Genomic DNA, 20,329 nt, shown 5'->3' with positions numbered 1-20,329 from the left:
CTATAATAGATTGAATATTCTTTTGCTCCTAATTTTATTATCTTGCTCCACAAACTCTTTTTTGTAAGAGAGACAAAGATAAACTTCAGCCAAGCATTTAAACAAGAAATATGCTAATTACAAGATGATTCGTACCTATTCAAGGAAGGAGGGAGCTGGCTATATGCACATACAGTGTGTATCTATGTACATACGTATGCATACACACATACACATATATACACACATGCATTGGGAAATAGATGGACAGTTGGCAAGACAGAAATTAAGAGCTCTAGGAACCATATGTCTCTGTCTCCTTATTTTATTAATAAGGAGATTAAGCGTGAGAAAGCTTAGATGATTTGGTTAAAACCCCACAGTGAACTGGTGGCGGAAACGTAATCACTGCCCCTCAGAGCCCCGCCCCATGCCTCACCCTCAAGCACCATGGCACAGGATGGCCTTGCCACTCTTCCTCGTGCCACTTTTTGGTTGCTGTTCACTCTGCACAAAACGTCCTCCTCTAAGTTTAGTTGCCACCTTTGGAAAGTCTTTCCTGCTTCCCCCAGAATAAATTTGGCACCCTGTCTTTGGGGTCCCCAGGCTCCCTTTTAAGACCCCAGAGTAATCACATGGAATTATAACTGTCCACTAGTCTGCCTCCTACACTAGACTCAGGACAACTGCAGGACAGACTGTCGTCTCTGCACGCTCCCACACCTGACCCAGAGCCTGTCAGCAGTACGCGCTCCCTGAATGTCTGTTGGATACGTGAACTAAGCAACCATCACAGGCTTCTCCAAAGGGAGGCAGGAAAGTTGGGATCAAGGACGCAGATGGGAAGTTAGCCTTGGGATGAAGGCAGAGCTTACCTTCATTAAAGACAGGAGCAGAGCAGAGGAAGACAAAGGTGGAGCAAGATTTTTAAGAAAAAAGGAAGGGATGCTTGAATGACTTTGTGGTAAGAGTACTTTGCTTTCTCACAAAAATGTCACTGAGGACATTGGATTTTGTTGTTCTTATCTCTGTCAAGTGACCTCATAGAGCACATTAAGTTTAAATTCATTACTGACAACTTGGAACATGGCATGTTTAGCCAACCATCCTCCTTCCCTGGCATTCTGGATGGTCTCATGAGAAATAAATAATGAGAAATCACTTCAACAAATATAAGGTGTTATATAATACTTGCATGGCACTATGATGAAATACACTTTTTCCTGACATTGATCTCTAATCAATGAAATGCATTATTTCTGGAACTTTAAAATTCCTTGAGTATCTTGTACTAGTTAGAAGTCCACGTTCCTGCTTGTTGGTTGTTTTAGCATTTACTAGATAGCACCCCAAAACTAACCTATCATTGTACTGAAGATACACTAGAGAAAAGTTAGAAACAAACTAAACATTCGAACAACCAATTTTGTTGGAAGGGAAACCAACATAAAGGAATAGCAATGTCACAGCATTGAAGTGCTCCACTATGAGCGTCTATTTCCAAAGGAATAGTGTTTTGCTGCCACCAACAGGACAATAGGAGTTCATGGAAATTACAAAACTGAATGTGCAAAAATCATTCAAACCCAAAAGGATATATTCGTATAGAGAACCCTTACAACTCAACAACAAAAAGACAGATAACCCAATTAAAAAGTGGGCAAAAGATCTGAATAGACGTTTACCAAAAAGAGATATTTGAATGACCAATGACCATCTCACCTATTGGGTGTGACCGCCCCTGACTCCCTACTTAATACTGTAAAACCTACCCACAATTCCCCTTACCCTGCTGTACTTTTCCTTTTCCCTCGAGCACTATTACGGGTCACATACTATGTTTACATATTTGTTATGTGTATTGGTTATTAACTGTCTACTGCAAGAACACAGGTTTCATGGAGGCAAGCATTTCTGTTATTTCAGTTCACTGATTTAGTCAAGCACATAGAATCATTCTGTCTCTGAAAAGGTGTTCAGTGAATATTTGTTGAATAGTGAGTAATAAAATCTGTTTTAAAAGATGATTCTGGTGACAATATGGGGATAAATTGGCCAACTGTCACAAGTAGATGGGGGAGAACAGTCATCCACTTGTCTTAGCTCCACTGCTAATACCCAGTCAAGCCACCAACTTCTCTTCCCTGTCACACTCCAGCACAGGCCTTATTTCTCTTTCTGAAGCATAGAAACACCCTCTGTAAGGACTTTGCACATGCTTCTTCTGCCTAGGAGGCTCATTCTCCAGATTTTGGCATCACAGGTTACTTATTTTCATTCAATTTTCAGCTCAAATATCATCCTTAGAGCATTTTTATTGACAAGCGAATCTAAAGAAGGGATCTCCCTTCTCCACTCTGCACCATCACTCTCCTTTGCAAACCTCAGCACGTGCTAAAATCACTGTATTTGTTCAATTGCTACCTTTTCTTCTTCAGAATGTAAGCTCCATGAATGCAGCGTCTTTCCTCACCAATACTTAATCTCTGATGCCTGGAAGAGTACCTAGCACTTCGTGGATGTTCAGTACTTGTTACTGAAAGAGATCACTTAACAGTCCCGATCAGAGAGCTTGGGGCCTAAACTACCAAAGTGGGAAGATTCTAAAAGTTCTCAACTGGATCAATTAAGGACACTTCAACTCAGCGGTACATACTGTTTCTATGCGAGGTCAGCACTGGGACTCATACAAGAAACGGGTAGAAACACAGGCCAATAGCAGTGAGGAGGCGCTCCTTTCATCTGCTCTAATTTGCCGAATTCCCCAAGATGATGTTAGATGAGTGTCCATTTATAACAGAGAAGATACAAAAGCCTTTCTGCCCAGTGGCTAAAGAATGTCCTCTGCACAGGCCATAGCTGAGTGAACCTGGCCAAAACCAAATGCGAATAATGCAATCAAGCCAAAAAACCCTGTCAATCAGAAAGGTAATTTCCCAGACGGGCAGAGTACTAGACTGACACAGTCCAGGGCTGATACACGAAAGGAGGTCGTGGCACTGAGCATGTACTGAGTACCGGTAAAGAAAGGTCATCAAACGATGAGCAAAGGCATTTGGGGAAAGATGTAAATATCTGAGACGCAACAAAAATTAGACGTGATAGGAAAAACCAGGACTGTGTTGGACTTCCTTACACTTACTTTATGGTTTAATATTGTTTTAGTCTGGATTACATACTACTTTCACTACTGGGCATTCTACAAGTCTTATTCCAGGCCTATACAGAAGCACTGTAGAAACTATTTGGTTTGGATTTAACGACAAAAAAATAAATAAATTAGAGGTAGAGATACATCACTTCATTAAAAGATACATGCAGATATGTTGGTGTTATTTTATGGAAAATAGTTTATTTTCCTAATTTCTAAAAGAACTGACTTTGGCAGAAGAATTGTTCGTATCTAAACTCAATGATTTAATGAACAATTTAAAGTACATTTCGTGAACTTCACACACACACAAAACAGCAACAATCGTTTAACAGAATAAGAGATGAGGAGCAGCGACCCACTTCTTGAGTTGGGTAGGACCCGTGTGACGTCATGCCTTTGCTCGGAACCATTTAATGGTCAAGTCCGGAAGCTCTCCTAGAACATCAAGAGGCTCTCGGACGCTGTCAAGTCATTATCTTTTGGGAAATGTGGAAGAATGATGGGGAGTCCAGAAACTAATTCTGAGTTTTCATGTGACTACAATAGTAATCACAATAATGACAGTTAACATTTATTAGGCAACGACATTTTCTAGACACTGTTAGAAACTTTTATATGTCATCTTATTTAATTCTTAAAACAATCCCATAGATTAGTTTTCATTATTATCTCAAAACTCAGGGTCTGAGCACTTAGATTAATTTGTCCAAGGTCATACATTGGAGGTGAAATTAGAACCAAATTTGTCTGAATCCCACGTTGCAATTTTAACCACTATGTTTTACTGGGGGAAAGGTGAGCCTGTATCTTTTTATAAACAAGGCAATTATCGCCTTCAATAACAGAATTGTCTCTTTGAAGGACAAAAAACGACTGGGATATTTTCACCAACTCTACAGCAAATGTCTTGCCACACTGTTAAACCTGCATTGATATGTTGATAAATCTAACATGGTAATTATAATTGAATTCTCAAGTGTCTTATAAATTTCTAGCTATCAGAGAAAGAACTGCAAATTGAAATGTAGCAGTTTCTTTTTCAGTCAGTATGTTACAGAAGCTTTCTAATAATTAAATTATATGTTTAGGTACCTCCAGGGATGTTACTATGGTAAGAAGTAGTTTTTTTAAAAGATGGCATCATTTTGACAGAAAGCAAGGTTTAATTTTTTCTCTCATATCATCCAACTCGTATGAATGAAAACATGAAAACTTTTTTTTAAAAAGTAACGGGAAGGAATGCTATGGTAGCAAGATTAAATGGATTATAAGAAAAACAAACAAACAAAAAAAACTCTAAATAAACAACAACAAAGAATGGGAGGAAGAGAGAGAATCAGAGTTACTCAGAGAAGTCTTTTTTTGTGTTCAAGAATATAGACTGGGTCAAAGGCTGTAAATTGAATTATGCCCAGTTCCAAGGGCAGAGAGGTAAGAGAGTTTGGTAACTTAAAAATATAAATAGACTTACTTTCAGAAGAGCCAAGGCTACGTGAAAAATGATGTTCAAACCCTGAAATAGAAAAAGAGAGTCAACATCAGTATAGCATACAATATGCATTCAATAATAATTAAACCATGAGATTTTTTAAAAAAGTAACTTCCTGTTCTGAGAGGCCTATTGCAAAATTTAAGTGCTATTTAATGAATGTTCACATAAAATTATTGTTTTTACAATAAATGATTGTCCTTCAATCTATTTCTGGATTACCGCATGATCTTAGGCTTATAAAACTCAAGTTTCTAGATGAAAATGGCAGTGATGCAGAAGTCAAAAATTATTCATTGAAATTCGTGAGGCCTTGTCTGTACCTCTGGCTGACGTGGCTACACAGCCAGTGGCAGACAAAACAAAACAAAACAAGACAAAACACAAACAACGGTTGCTGATAATGGAGACAGAGCGTATGAGGGCAGTTGTAAGCATCACACTGGATTTCCACTACAGTTCTTATCGTTGTAATGTTTGTTTTCGTGCTTGCTTTCAACTAGAGACGGCGATTAGGAGCTATCTGCTAGACCTGCTTTTCCTTTTTGCCGCCTGACAACCAGAGCGATATTTCTTTAGGAGTAAGCACATTAAATAGCCATACTGGCGCTGAATTGTGAACTCTGGATTAAGCCCAATGACTCTGAAGAGATGCTGAGATATTAAATTCAAGGGATGGAATCATACACTCAAGATGACAGCGTCAGAAGTTATCATACATGAGGAGAACGATCTTTCAAGTAGGAGCTGACATCTCCCATAAGTCCGGAGTCTATCTGATGTGCACTCTTCATCTTAGTCACAAATACCTGTCTGCCTTTTGGACATGGAGCTGTATCAGACATATTATGCAAAGAACTGCTAAGAAACCACCCTTTGTCTCCAAAATCAGAAGTGAGGATTAGGGCAAGGTACTCAGAGTGCATTCCTGTCATAATTTGCTAATGTAATCTTTCACATTAGCCACCAAAAACATAATGTAACGATGGAAGGGACGAATGATGAACAGAAAATATGTGGTTGGAGGTTCCGGGTTTACTCAATTCATTCTTTAAGAAACCAAAAGCAGTAGGAACTAAGAATAATCGGGCCAGGAGACAAAAACAAATAGACCCAGTTCATCACGACACCAAGTAACGATCTAGGCTGGCTCTGATCACTCATTTATCAATTAGAAAAAAGAAAGAAGGCTACTGCAGACCAAAGCACTTGGGTTACAATTAAGCAACATTTGCTTTCCTAACCTAAATTTGCAACCTTACCCACTAGCTGCTGCCCACTGTGGCTGGAACTTGCAGACCAAGAGATAAAAGACCTCCTGCCCCCTCCCTACTCCCTTCTCCTTCCCCAGCTCACAACTGGGAGGCAGTCGTGAGTTCTCACAGCCCAGCCTCACTGACATGCCATCCGGACTAAACCCACCAAGTCCCTGTCTGGTTTCCCTGGTCACTGCTCAAAACCTAAGTCCCCTTGTCTCTAGCTCTCTAATCCCCATGAGGCTCTGGTCCCTTTCCTAAGCTTTCTCCCACCCTCCTCTCCTTCCCAAGCCCTTCTGTGCACCCTGTGGAAATACCACTCTGTTCAGCCAACTCTTCTATATTCTCAGCCTCCCTCCCAAGCGCCACCCCCTGGAGGGCACAGGAAGAGCGAAATCTCATGGATTCTCATAATAACATGCATTAGAATGCCTATTTTTCAGACTATTAACTCGACTAGCCTAAGGTTATACATGTATTTAGGAGAAGGCTGGGGGCATTCCCCAATCCTCCTCAGATCTAGTTTAACAGTATTCTCACCACACAGGGCTGGCGTAATGTACACAGTAAGTGCTTATCTGATGACCGAACAATTCAACTATACCAGCTCTCCCAAGTTTTCTGGGATTTATTCTTTTCCCATGGACCCAACTAAACCAGTTAAAGAATCATCATCAAATTATGGTAAGAAACCTTTTCTTCAATTATCACAAAGTGAAAGCGTGGGACAACCGAGCAATAAAAAACGCAAACACAAACTCAGAAATTAAAAAAAAAAGAAAATTAGAGATCTCTAAATAGCCAAAATAGCTCTCACTAACATCAAGAGAAAAATTTACGCAAATTTTTAATTCATATACATTTCAAATTAGTTTGGTGATATGACTTTATAGTTTACAGATATCAGAAGCAGCAAACTAAAACTGCAGTGTGCACTAGATGAGATTAGGATCAGAGCCTGAAGAGACAGTTGTCAGAATTCAAACATTAGGTCTGACAGAAAGAGAAGATATACTTTAGAAACCTGTGAAACGGACAGCTGTCTTGACCCTTCAGTAGTTAACGTGAGCTCATTGTGATAATCCAGCAGCGTTACCTTATGTTCAACAAATTGTGTGTAAGAAGGGAGCATAGTACGTGTTTTAAATAAAAAGCAGATCATTTTTTTTAAGTGTGGGAAACTAAAAGGATAACTTTCAGTTACCAGGAAAAAATGTATCTATGTAAACTCTTCAAACAAGTTCAGAAGAGTCAAGTGTTACTGCAGCTTCTTAAATGAAGTTCTAGACATTATCCAGAAAAATCATGAAAAGCAAAGCGTTCACAAGCCTTAAACGAAAGTAGAAAAGCGTGGCCAGACCAGGCAAACAAGGATACTTCCTGACCTCTGAGTTGCTGAAAATGAGGAAAAACTTGCTAGTCTACCAAGATCTTTATTTCACTACAAGATGTATTCTGATTTGCTAAGAGGAGAGTAATAAAGGCAACCTTAGTCGGATATTTTAAAATATCTATTTTTTTCTTTTAAATAAGGCTCATTTTCATTTAGATGTATAATTAGAGGCATCATTATATTATAGGAACCGTCCACATTGGGTCCGTTGGAAAGGGGGGCAGAACAAGCAGGTTGGATCTAAGATGATAATGTCCTCAGCCTCCCCGTCAACAATGGGAACTAAAAGCGCCATGAACTGAACCCCCATTATTACTTTATTGCCCAGCTCGTCTTACATGATCCAACCTTTGCCTACTTCAGCTGAAATATATTTTTTGAAATACATTTTCCAAAGAAAAAGATGTTCTACGTTTTCAAGATGCCCCCCCTTTTCAGAAATACGTAATCTGCTGCAGTTTGCTTCCTACTCAGGGGTAAATTAGGCTTCCTAACGGGACTCAAAGGGTAAAACATTCGGAGAGTCATTAAGAGCAAAAATAACAAGTAGATAGGTTATTATGGCTACTTGTTATTTATAGTGAAAGGTCCAACTTCAAGTGTAAGACAATAAATAAGAGCCAGTAGCCACCGAACATTTTCTATGTTCTAAGATCTGGATTAATGACATTTGAAAACGTGTCCTTATTTAACCCCACAACAATCCTAAGTTCCATTTTACACGGGAAATGAAGACAGAGCAGTCAAAGTAAATTTCTCAAGGTCACACTGCTAGTAACTGGATTTTAACCTAATCGGTGCAACTCTACGAGTCGTACTCTTAACCACTAAGTTAGCAAAGTTGGCTCCATGAGTCAGGGAATGAACGCATGGATTCCTTAGCTGGGTATTATTTACATGTCCTCTAATTCCGATCACAGTGCTTCCTCCCATGTAAAGGCAAGTAAATTTGGAGAGCAGAGATTGGAAAGGTAACAAATAGGTGACTTCTACCCAAACCACATTTCACCATTTGTCTCCATATTGAAAACACTCACAAAAGTAGCGGGCCGCTTACAGGATGTGAGGCAATAACCTCAGCTCGCTGTGGAAAGAAAGGGTCACCACCTTCGTCCAGTGACAACAGGGTGAGATCAGCCTTGTGTGCATGAAGACGTGGTTCCTGAACTGGGAAGCTGCTGTTCCAAAATTCAGTCACGGCCTGGAAAAATCTTCGCTTGCAGAACACCTACCTACGAGTAATTGCCCCAAATTAAATAATTGCTCCAAAGTACAGATGCTCGTGTTCCTGGGTAGGCCAACAACGCAGCGCCCACGATCCCGCATGAAGGAAGGCTGACAGCAGAGCACTCGCTGAACAAAGACTGAGCACATGTCGGCTGTGATGAGGAGGCAGCCGTGGGCTCAGAGGGAGCTGACAGACTGTGTGAGGGGCTGTCAAATGCAACGCTGACAGCACTGAGAACGGCTGCTGAAAAGGTAGTGTCAGAAAGTGCCAAATGTGCCTCGGCACCTGGGCCTCAGGGATCAAAATAAAAGGGAAATAAAGAGTATGTGGGTATTGAAGTCCTAACGCTAAGGCGGTGAGACATGATCAAGCCCGAAGGGGCCATGGTTAATGATGCCGGCCCACAGATAAATGCAGCTAAAGCCAGGGGAAACGCACGCTGCCCTTTCTGGCTCATCCGATATGGGCATTCCACCCCAGGAAGGGGAATGACTAACTGAGACGGCACGGAAAGAGCAGATGAATGAACTGAACCCTTGCTGACTGTTTGATAAATGCTCGCAATTATTATTAGGGTCACGTATTTGCTGCCACCACATCCGGTATTTTATTTATTTGTTTCACTTAATTCTCTCAACAACTTTATGGCCTATGGGTTACTGCTACCGTTATAGAGATTGAGGAAACTGAGGCTCAGAGACACCACTGTTAGTAAATGGTACAGCCAGGTCTGTCAGATAAAAAACAAATCCACGCTTTTTTCACAGAAGCTATGCTCATACTCTGGCCTTACGTGTCTGACAGCTTCCATGCCTCTTCCCTTGGAGTATTTGCTCTCAGAAGTCAGCTATCATGTAAGAAGTGCGATTACACTTAGATCCACATGCTCTGAGAAGTCAAACAAAAAGGAAAGGGCCTGGAGGACGAGGTGCCATACATAAGAAAAAGAAGCCAAGGGTCACCCATGTGCCAGGTATATGAATGAAGATGTCATTTTGAAAGTGACTCCTCCATCTTTGGCTGCCTCACCTGAAGCCATGTGGATCAGAGATGAACCACACAGCAGAATCCTTTCCAAATTCCTGACTTATGAAATTGTGAATAAAAGAAATGGCTGCTTTTAATTTTTCAAAACCTTTCATTTTGAAATGATTTCAGATTTAGAAAAAAATTGGCAAAAATAGTACCAAGAATTTCTGCACATTCTTCACCTGGTGTCATCCCAAGTTAACACCTTACATAACCACAGAATAAGTATCAAAACCAAGAAAGTAGTATTTAAATTTTTGCAGATGTTCCACTAATGTCCTTTTTCCGGTCCAGGACCCAATCTGGGATCCTACATTGAACTTGGTTGTTATGTCTCCTTGGTACATCTGGGACAATTTTCAGTCTGTCTTTCATGAACCTGACACTTTTGAAGTGTACTGGCCAGTTATTTTGTAAAATGTCCCTCAGTTTGACTTGTCTGATGTTTCCTTATGATTAAATTTAGATTGTGTATTCTTGGCACAAATACGACAGAAGCAACGTTGTTCAGCGCATCGTAGCAGGAGGCTGTGGAATGTCAGTATATCCCACTCCAAAATCATTGCTTCAGAGCCACTCAGGCGTGGCGTAGTGTGTTATGAGGTAACCAGAACAGAACCCCTTTGGCTTCTCTGTGATAAACTTCTTATTTCTGTGATCTATAAAGTAATGCATTTTTCCGCAGAAAGAAGAAAGTAACAGAATGATCATGCAAATATGGCTGCTCTTCAAATATAGGTCCTGTGGCAAGAACATTGTAACATGTTAGCCAAATTTGATTTTACCTTATTCTGCTTCTGTTATTGTAAACTCTTTAAAAGGTCAATCTTTTAGGATGATTAAATAATGGAGTTCTATGGAGTAACCAAAAGAATGAGGCTTCAGTTTTTGGTTTTTGTTTCTAGATGCCCTCTAGAGGGCAGTATTGCAGCACTGAAAACCAAGCAGCAGCTTCAAAAGAGACCAGGCACCCTCAAAGCAGCCTCCCATGCAGACTCATTTAAGTTTTAAAATGCTAATGTTTTAAAACCCTCATGGCTCAGTCTTCCCTTAGGTCTGCCCCTCATTCGCTAGCATAAGCTAAAATATGACAACTTGGATGAGTCCCCAGTTTTATTATATATTTTCCATTTTTATTATAGATTTATTTGTTAGTTTTTTTCGTAAGTAGAGTGGTGAAGAAGAGACTTCAAGAACCGGGAGGGATGAGACATAAATTTAACATATGAATGTATCTGTCTAATCATAGGTAACTTTTAAAGAAAATCTTTGCTTGATTTGCATTGTTTTTTATAAATGAAGTACTGGATAGATGTACATCTTATAAAGTCTGAGTCCTAGATTATGAGTGACTGGGAATTCTAGAGGTCCGTGATGTCTGAATTAAATAAACCTTTCAGAAACAAGGCAGGTAAAATAAGAGAAATTAATCAAATCAGAGGTTTGGAAAGGTATTCATCAAATCAGAGGCATTCTGAGGATTATTTAGTACATACAAGCATTTGTATGTTTACAAGGATTTGTAACTCTTCCCTACACCAAGGGTCTCCAAGACTAAGACAGGAGGTAAAAACACAAACAGACATCACACCACCCCTGGGTAGTAAAGGACAGGTGTGACCTGGAAAGGACCTTTTAGCTCCTATAAAGATGACCTATTGGTAGCGAACAGTGGCAACCACCCTTCTGTTCTCAAATCCCCTCAAGTCACGATGCACCTTGGATTGCAGCCTTCCAGCTACAGTTATCCGGCGACCACTCCAGGCTGCGCGCGGTTTCTGATGGCTTAATAATGACAAAGGACTCCCACCAATTCCTTGGTGGACCAGCTGAGCTTGGCCCTCTCCTGCCAGTCTCCCGCAAGTTTTCATCGACCCAATTCACCGAGCTGCCCTCTGCACAGAAGGAGCTCTGTTAGGAGCTGGACAGGGAGGCAAGTGCCCACCGCTTGCTGGCACCCCCTGACCCTTGCAAACGTCCACGTCTTGGTCCACGTCACTGTCAGCTCTAGACATAGTTGGGCGACATGAAAAACTTTCATTTCCCTTAAAGTCTGACCCTCTTCCTGCCTTTATCTCTGTTGGGAGAGTCGGTAGAGTGTAGGGGTTATGAGATGGACTCTGGAGCCAGCCCTCCTAGGTCTCGGTCGACCTCTGACCTCCCCTCAAGCTGTGTGACTCAGAGCAATTATTTAAACGCTCCCTGCCTCAGTTTCCTCATCAACAGCAGCTACCTCAGAGCTGTGGTGAGGATTAAATAAATGCATTACTAAAGGGAAAGCACTGAGAACAGCACCCGACACAGTTAAACACTACATGCCCGAACACATCATTACAGTAGAGTCCTCAAAACGCGACCTCTCAGAATTTTTATAAGGCATTTCAGTTATTTAAGGTCTCAAGGAATTTGCTACATATTCTGATAACAACTGACCCATACATTTCTTGTGTAACTTCTTAAAAAACATTCTCTCCTTTCTCTCAATTTGATCGTATCAAAGACTCAGTCTTAAAAGGATGAGCTTAGGCCACTAGAAAATGGAAGGGGCTAGAACTTGAGGAGAAACAGATAAAAGGATTAATAAACCGTAAAAAACAAACAGAGAGGAGAAGTGTTTATAGGTTTTGTTTCTAGCAAATGATAGAAGCTGACTAATTAAGCCTTTGGCATTTATTCCTTAACTGCTAGTTGGAGTTTAAAGAAATTATTTCAATTAACCAGAGCTCAGTTGCACTGAGAATGTAGAAAGTTTGCCCTGGGTAGGCTGCTGTCTCGCCTCTAACACTCACTGCTAGGTAGACTGCAAGATCGCCGAGCTGGACAGGATCTCAGCTCGTGCATCCGTCAGGCCCTGAGACGTCAAAGCCCAACCACGGAAACAATAACCAGAGAAGGGGAGGAAGATAACCAGGAAGCTGGATGTCCCTCCTGTTCCAGTGTTTACTGCTCCACTGTGTGTGTCTGCCTCACATCTAACTGCCGTTCCTGTCGCTACAGCATCCATTGACTTCCTTTTGTTCTGTCCCCAAAGGAAACGGAGAACACCTGATGGCAATTTTTCTATATCATTGAAGATGCTTTTGAACGTATACTTTCCAAGGGTAAATATTCTTAGTTCCTTTCATCTGTCCTCATATGTGCTAATTGCAAATTCTTTTGTTGTTTGCCTATGAACTGCCTTCAAGACCTTCATAAATCTCCTAATAAAAAATAAAACTAGATAGTATGCTGTAGCATAGGTCCAAATAGTACAGACTGCTATTGGAGAATTACCTACTACGTGCAGAGTATTAAATTTAACCCTAATATTATACTAAACGGCCTACTCCTCCTTTGAGCTTCAGATGAGCTCTGGGTCTTACAACCTTTCCTGCTGTACATATACAAGTCCTCGTCTTTTAAATAAGCGCTACTGGTTTAAACTACCCAACTTTCACAACCCATCATTCTTTATGATTTGAATACAGTAGCAACACTAGATTTTCTGGATTCAAATTAAGAACAGACTGAATAGATTTATAGAGACATAGCTGGCTTTGAGTTCTAGTTCACCAGAAGATGTACCAAGTAAGGCATCGATATCACCAGGGTGGATTTTGGAAACCAAGACTCATTCATAGAATATGCCGATAGAATCTAGCCTTTGTAAGACTGGAGGGATTTCCAGGCACCTTGCAAACTTAAACGGAGGGTGAGTTTATGAATAAAAGTAAAGATGGGCCCCCAGGAAGAGTATGGAAAAGAAATTTCTCAACTTGTAAATCTAGGGTATTAAAGAGTTTTGTTTTATTTTCTTTTGTGTTCTGGATTATCCATTGGAACATATATCTGTCCTCCAAAAAGGAATGTGATCTATTTTTCACAAATATTGAGACAAGCAAGATAATTAAAAATCCTGAAAAAGTTACTAAAGTACAAAACTCTTTCCTAGACACCGCAAACATCGGGAAGAACATTCACTTGAAAGGGAGACCTAAGTGTTTGTAGACAGGAGGACCGTGAAATCTGTCTCCACAATTCCCAGGGGCCCTCTTGACCCTTCAGTAGTCTCACAGCAATGCTTCTGAGGGCAGTGAGTTTCCAAAGCAGGGTGTCCTCACAGGAGGTAGGCAGGAAAGCAACGCTGTTCTTTCACTTCAGGTTGAATTGGGGGGAAAAGGCTCTGCCCATTACATTTGTTTCTAGGCCATAACTTGTATTTTTTAATCAAATTCCTATGTCCCCAAGGAGAACTTATTTTATGCCAGTTTTACTTTCCTTTAGGACCCTGAAATTGTGTGACTCGGCTGGATGACCCCGCAGGTGTGAACAACTCTACGCCTGGGGAAAATCAAAGGCATTTCTCCTCAGACAATAAGTAAGCGGGGGGACACATCCCTGGGAGCCCACACGGTGCCCTGGAAATGAGATTCCTCATTTTACATACAATCAACTAGTGTGTGGGAAAGTCCAAACTTCAAGAGAGACACGCTGTATCGCCAACCCACCAAAACAAGGTCTTATTTGAGTCAAGCAACTGGTCTAGAATTTACATTGAGTTATTGAACTAATTTGTTTATTAGCTTTTCATATTTTAATGCTGTAAAATTTTAAAGATGACATAAAGGGAAATAAATGGGTAACAATTACAAATAGAAATAAAAGTGGTAGTTGAATTTTGAATTGGTTCCAATTAAGTATTTGGAGGTTACAGTGCGTGGAGGTTACAGTGCTTGGAAAACAAATGACTAGGTCTTGAATATAATTCTCTAAACAACGTCACTTCTGAGAGTGAAGAATAAGAAATTGGCCTCCAATGTCTTCTGGAGAGAGACTCTGTATTCTTTTTCCTCTATACAAAGAAATGCAGTTCTGATGATTATACATGATTCCCTGGGTAAAAGGAAAATGGGGATCTTTATGAGTTGTTTTTTGTTTGTTGCTTTCTAAAGCCTTGCTACAGAAAGTATGCTCCACGGACGCAGTATAGGTATCATCTAAAAGTGACTTAGGTGGTCGGACTCCATGTCCCAGAACCACCAACCCGGAATCTGAATTGGCATTTAAATAGGATCGGGAAGCGATGCAAATGCATATGAAAATTTGAGACCCACTTTTTCTTTTAGACATTACATATCCATTCTGCCGAGTTATTCAAAATACAGTCTACTTCCCACGAACAGCACACAGGCCCATGCATGCATCAGTGAAAGAATGACAAAAAGTCGTAAAGATCAAGCTGTCAAAATTGATATCTTTTTGAAAATAACTCAAATTTTCTAATTAGCTTTATAATAGTGACAGATAATTTAAAAGACTTCATTTTGAAATATTACTTTAGATGAAGAAATTACTTTTGATCCAGCCTTGCTGATCAAAAATTGTGTGAGGAAATAAGAGGAAAGAAATCTACTAATTTATAAAAAGTCTGCTGCAAATCAATTTATAAATAGAGCTTCTTAACAGAGATATTAGCCTCTATTTTTCCTAACATGAAAACCCCATCCCAGCAGAGAATTCTGGAAGAATAAAAATTCAAACGGAAAATGCAAAGAGCCAAAGTATTAAACAAACAAACAAATCTAATATATAAAGGACCATAAAGTAATTATTATATCTTCAAAACTGATTTCAAGCAATAAAGATAACGTGGGAACTGTCAACTATAGCTAACACAGAATTATATTTTTTGCCACCAACCACATCACAGTTTCTTTCTTTGACTCGCAAACTCCCAAAAAACGGTCCCAGAACACAGTAAAGACCTAGGCAGCCTACTAAATAAACACTGTCAGAGGATAAGTGAGCCCTTCCCTCTTTGACCCAGTAAGCCAACAAGCAATAGACATTATTTCAAAGGCTGTTTCATTCTTGGAAACATAAAGCACCTAGACTATCGTTTTCAAAGACAGAAAAGAGATTCCATATAGACAGTTTCTATACAAGTTATAGAAGGAAAGTGAAAGGTTAAAAGGCAAAAATAAAAAAAGTAAAGTGATGTAAAAGCTTGTACATTACTGATGTTTCCAATTTGTAAGTCTAACTTCCGTTAAATCTCTTTTTCCAAACAGAAAACTTGTCGGGGAGAAAACAGGAGATCATGTTTTCAGAAGTTAGAAACAAAAAACAAAAAACAATTCGTCAAAAATTTCCCTGCAGTGTATTTCTCTTTCTCAACCTTGAAACTATGTGTGTAGTGTTGGGGAAGGGGGATGCTTGCCACTCTTTCAGACAGGTATTTCACCTGGGTAAATTACAGCAATAATACTTCTTAAGAGTTTAAGTTACAGTTAGCTTTGACCTTCAATTGCAGAAGTTCATTTTTAGGACCAAACAATAAATAAAGGAAAATGGAAAATCCAGTTAACAAAATGCTTTTGGCTGTAGGCAGGCTTTCCAATTCAATCCAATTCTGTTCTACCTGACCTCATCTTTCCTCATTAGGTGTCAGAATCCATCCAAGGGCTCCCCAATCCTAAACCACGCCCTTAACACCAATCATGGCCTCCATTTCTGAAATATGAATTCATCCGCCACCCTTCACCTCCTCAGCTGACATTTTCAACTGACCACCATCATCTCCTCATGGACAGTGGTCCCTAACTGGTCTCCATGGTCTCCTTATCCCCTTCAGTGTACTGACAACAGCCATGGTCATCTCTGAAACACTTAAATCAGACCATGTGATCCCATGCTTAGAGATCGCCAATGGCTTCTCGCTGCACTTGGAATGAAATCCTGTGTCCTCCCCAACATGACCGCCGAGCTCTGGGATTATTGGGTCCACCCCCCTCTTCTTGACCAACTGCTCTCAATGTTCTAGAAGTTCTGGCTCTCTTTTAGTTCCTCCCACCAGAAAGCCTCACATATGCATTCCCCCACCCATCACTGGGAATTCTCCTACTCATTTCTCAGATCTCAGCTCTAAATGTCACTTACTCAGAGAGACCATACTTGAAACTCTGATCTAAAATAGGTTTACTTATTACAAAATTTGAAGCAGCTTGTACTTGCCTTCCTAGCTTTTAGTATATTGTATAATCACATCGATGTCTATTAAGCTGATCTTATCTAATGTGCCATTTAAGGCCATTATTTCTTTATTAATTTTCACTCTGGATGATTTGTCCATAGATGTTAGTAGGGTATTAAAGTCCCCTACTTTACTGAATTGCTGTCGGTTTTTCCCTTTATAGCCATTAATATTTGCTTTATATATTTAGATGCTCCTATGTTGGGTGCATAGATTATAATCATAGAAGCGCTTGTATTTATGTGTTATCTATCTGCCATTAACCTGTTAGCTCCACAGTTGCAAAGACAACGTCTGTTCCATTAACCATGGCGTCTGTTAGGTCTAGATCAGCGTCAGGACATGTTCAGGCATTCAGTATTTACTAAGTGAATGATTAGATGAATAAATAAGACATTCCTTTTCATGAGTCTCTCTGGTCCCCTATATATTGAATTGATGAGCTATTAATTATTATTTTTCTGAAGACAAAAGACAAAGCCTCACTTCAAAATAATTTGGAAGCATATGCTGCTCCTAGTTTGGCTTTCCTGGCCTCCTCCTGACTGCTTTAAGGACTGAAATTAGACAGTCATCTGCTTCTCACTCCTTTCTAATGCTTTTGAAAGTAAATTAGTCATGAGTCCTTTTAGACTCCCATATAAACCTTTAAAAATCTATTAAAAATCTAGTTACACTGCTGATACAATGCAACACACTAAATAATGTATTTTATGAATCCTTTTCCCCCAAATATAAGAAACCACATTAAAGAAAAGGCTACAAAAGGAAATCTAATCTAAAAATTTTGCATACATTGTATGTGTTCCCTCCCCCATAATTGTCCACTGGTGGACAATTTAGCATTATACCATATAGTCTTAAATGTTTACTTAGTACAAAAGATAAAAGGCACAAGTACTAGAGGACAGACTTCTAAAAGCCACAGTCCACAATGTCAGCATTCATTCTTTCTTTCAATTTATTTTTTTTCATTTTTTTTTAAGTTAGTTTCAGGTACACAAGACAAAGCAATACTTAGACGTTTATCATTTATATCCTGCACACTGTGTGATCCCTCTGACATCGCACACAGCCATTACATTTCCACTGTCTCTATTCCTAATGCTGTACTCCGCTTCCTGGAACCATATACATACATATATATACATACATATATATATATGTATGTATATATATAATTATAGTTGGCATTCATTATTGTTCAGCTTCAGGTGTACAGTGCAGACATTTATTGAGGTATAGTTAACACATTTTATAGGTTTCAGGTGTACTACAAAATGATTCAATATTTGTATAAACTGGGAAATGATCACCACAATAAGTGTAGTTTCCATCTGCCGCTATACATAGTTACAATTTTTTTCTTGTGATGAGAACTTTTAACATTTACTCTCTTAGCGATTTCCAAATATACAACACAGTCTTATTAACTCTAGTTGCCATGCTGTACGTTACATCCCCAGGACTCATTTATAACTGGAAGCTGCACCTTTTGACCCCCTTCACTCATTACACCCATACCTCATACCCCTGCTCTCGCAACCACCAATCTGTTCTCTGTACGTATGAGCTTGACTTTTTTGTTTGTTTTGCTTTAGAGCCCACATATAAATCTATGATATTTTTGTTTCTCTGACTTACTTCACTTAGCACAATGCCCTCAAAGTTCATCTATGTTGTCGCAAGTAGCAAGGTTCTATTTTATTTTTATGGCTGAGCAATATTCCATTGCATATATGTACCACATATTCTTTATCCATTCATCCATAACTGGAAAGTTAGGTTGTTTCTATACCTTGGCTATTGTAAATAATGCTACAATGAACATGAGGGTGCAGATATCTTTTCAAGTTGGTGTTTTCATTTTTTTCAAATAAATGCCCAAAAGTGAATTGTTGGATCTTATGCAATTCTATTGTTAGCTTTTTTTGAGGAACCTCCATACTGTTTTCTATAGTGGCTGCACCAATTTACATTCCTGCCTACAGTGCACAGGATTCCCTTTTCTCCACATCCTCGCCTACACTTATTTCTGGTTTTTCTTCTTCTTTTTTTTTTTAAATTTATTGGGGTGACAATTGTTAGTAAAATTACATCGATTTCAGGTGTACAATTCTGTATTACATCATCTATAAATCCCATTGTGTGTTCACCACCCAGAGTCAGTTCTCCTTTCATCACCATATATTTGATCCCCTTTACCCTCATCTCCCACCCCCCACCCTATTTCTGGTTTTTTTGATGGTAGCCATTCTAACAGGTATGAGGTGATATCTCACTGTGGTTTTCACTTGAATTTGTCTAATAATTAGTGATGTTGAGCACCTTTTCATGTGCCTGTTGGCTATCTGTATGTCCCTTTGGAAAGATGTCTATTCAGGACCTCTGCCTGCTTTTTAATCAAATTGGTTTTTTGCTATTGAGTTGTAGGAATTCTTTATATATCTTGGATATTAACACCTTATCAGCTGTATAATTTGCAAATATTTTTTCCCCTTCAGTAGACTGCCTTTTCATTTTGTTGATGTTTTTCTTAATTATGCAGAAGATTTTTTTTAGTTTGATGTAGTCCCATTTGTTTATTTTTGCTTTTGCTGCCTTTGATTTTGGAGTCAGCTCCAAAAAATCACTGCCAAGACCAATGTCAAGGAGCTTATTGCCTATGTTTTCTTCTAGGAATTTTATGGTTTCGGGTACAATCAAGTCTTTAACACATTTTGAGTTCATGTGTGTGTCTGATAAAAGACAGTGGTCTAATTTCATTCTTTTGCACATGGCTGTCCAGTTTTCCCCAGACCATTTATTGAATAGTCTATTTTACGCTGCATATTCTTGTCTCCTTTGTTGTAGATTAATTGATCATACATGCATGGTTTTATTTCTGAGCTCTCTATTCTGTTTCACTGATGTATGTGTCTGTTTTGGCCAGTGCCATATTGTTTTGATTACTACAGCTTTGTAACATAGTTTGAACTAAGGAGCGTGATGCCTCCAACTTTGGTTTCTTTATCAAGATTGCTTTTTTGACTACTTGGGATCTTTTGTAGTTTCATATAAATTTTAGGCTTGCTCTATCTCTACAAAAAAAGGCCACTGAAATGTGGATAGGGTTTGCACTCAGTCTGCAGATTGCTTTGGGGAGCACAGACATTTTAACAATATTAGTTCTAATCCATGAGCATGGAAATATCTTTCCATTTATTTGTGTCGTCTTCAATTTCTTCCATTAATGTCTTATAATTTTCAGTGTATAGGTCTTTCACCTTCTTGGTTAAATTTATCCGTAGGTATTTTTATTCTTTTTGATGCGATTGCAAATGGAATTATTTTCTTAATTTCTCTTTCTGATAGTTTGTTGTTAGTGTATAGAAATGCAACAGATTTCTGTACATTGATTGTTTATCCTGAAACTTGACTGAGTTATTTTTATTGGTTCTAACAGTTTTTTGTGTGTGTAGTCTTTAGGGTTTTCTTCATATGTAAAATCATGTCATCCTCAAATAGTGATAGTCTTACTTCTTCCTTTCCAATTTGGCGGTCAGCATTTATTCTTTATGGTCTTATTCCCACTAAATATTACGTCGGTTGATATTACAACACAACTATTTTGGCTCGCCCCAAAATTCCTTTCTAAACCATCTATTTCATTATACCATTACCCCAATGTAAACTTCCCGTGGCCCCCCATTTATATAACTATGCTCCCCAAACTGGGATATGCCAAATCCAAGGTACAGCATGAGACAAAAAGAAGTGGGAAGAGTTAGGCACACTCCTGTTTCCACA

General features: G+C 39.2%; 1 protein-coding gene across 2 annotated transcripts in view; it reads right to left on the bottom strand.

Annotated features, from left to right (window-relative positions):
- The window catches only part of RABGAP1L (RAB GTPase activating protein 1 like), a 424,365-nt gene that overhangs the window by 128,822 nt on the left and 275,214 nt on the right, over window positions 1-20,329 (bottom strand). For both annotated transcript variants that reach the window (XM_019725918.3, XM_019725841.3), the window contains exon 18: window positions 4,605-4,646. In XM_019725918.3, coding sequence (XP_019581477.2) covers window positions 4,605-4,646 — 42 coding nt within the window. The remainder of the gene's footprint in view (window positions 1-4,604; window positions 4,647-20,329) is intronic.

This window comes from Rhinolophus sinicus, chromosome 11 (genome assembly GCF_057876585.1).
Source record: "Rhinolophus sinicus isolate RSI-liver-muscle chromosome 11, RSI-T2T, whole genome shotgun sequence".
Lineage (NCBI taxonomy): Eukaryota > Metazoa > Chordata > Mammalia > Chiroptera > Rhinolophidae > Rhinolophus > Rhinolophus sinicus.
Note: the sequence above shows the minus strand (reverse complement) of the source record. Positions and strands in the feature narration are given on the sequence as shown.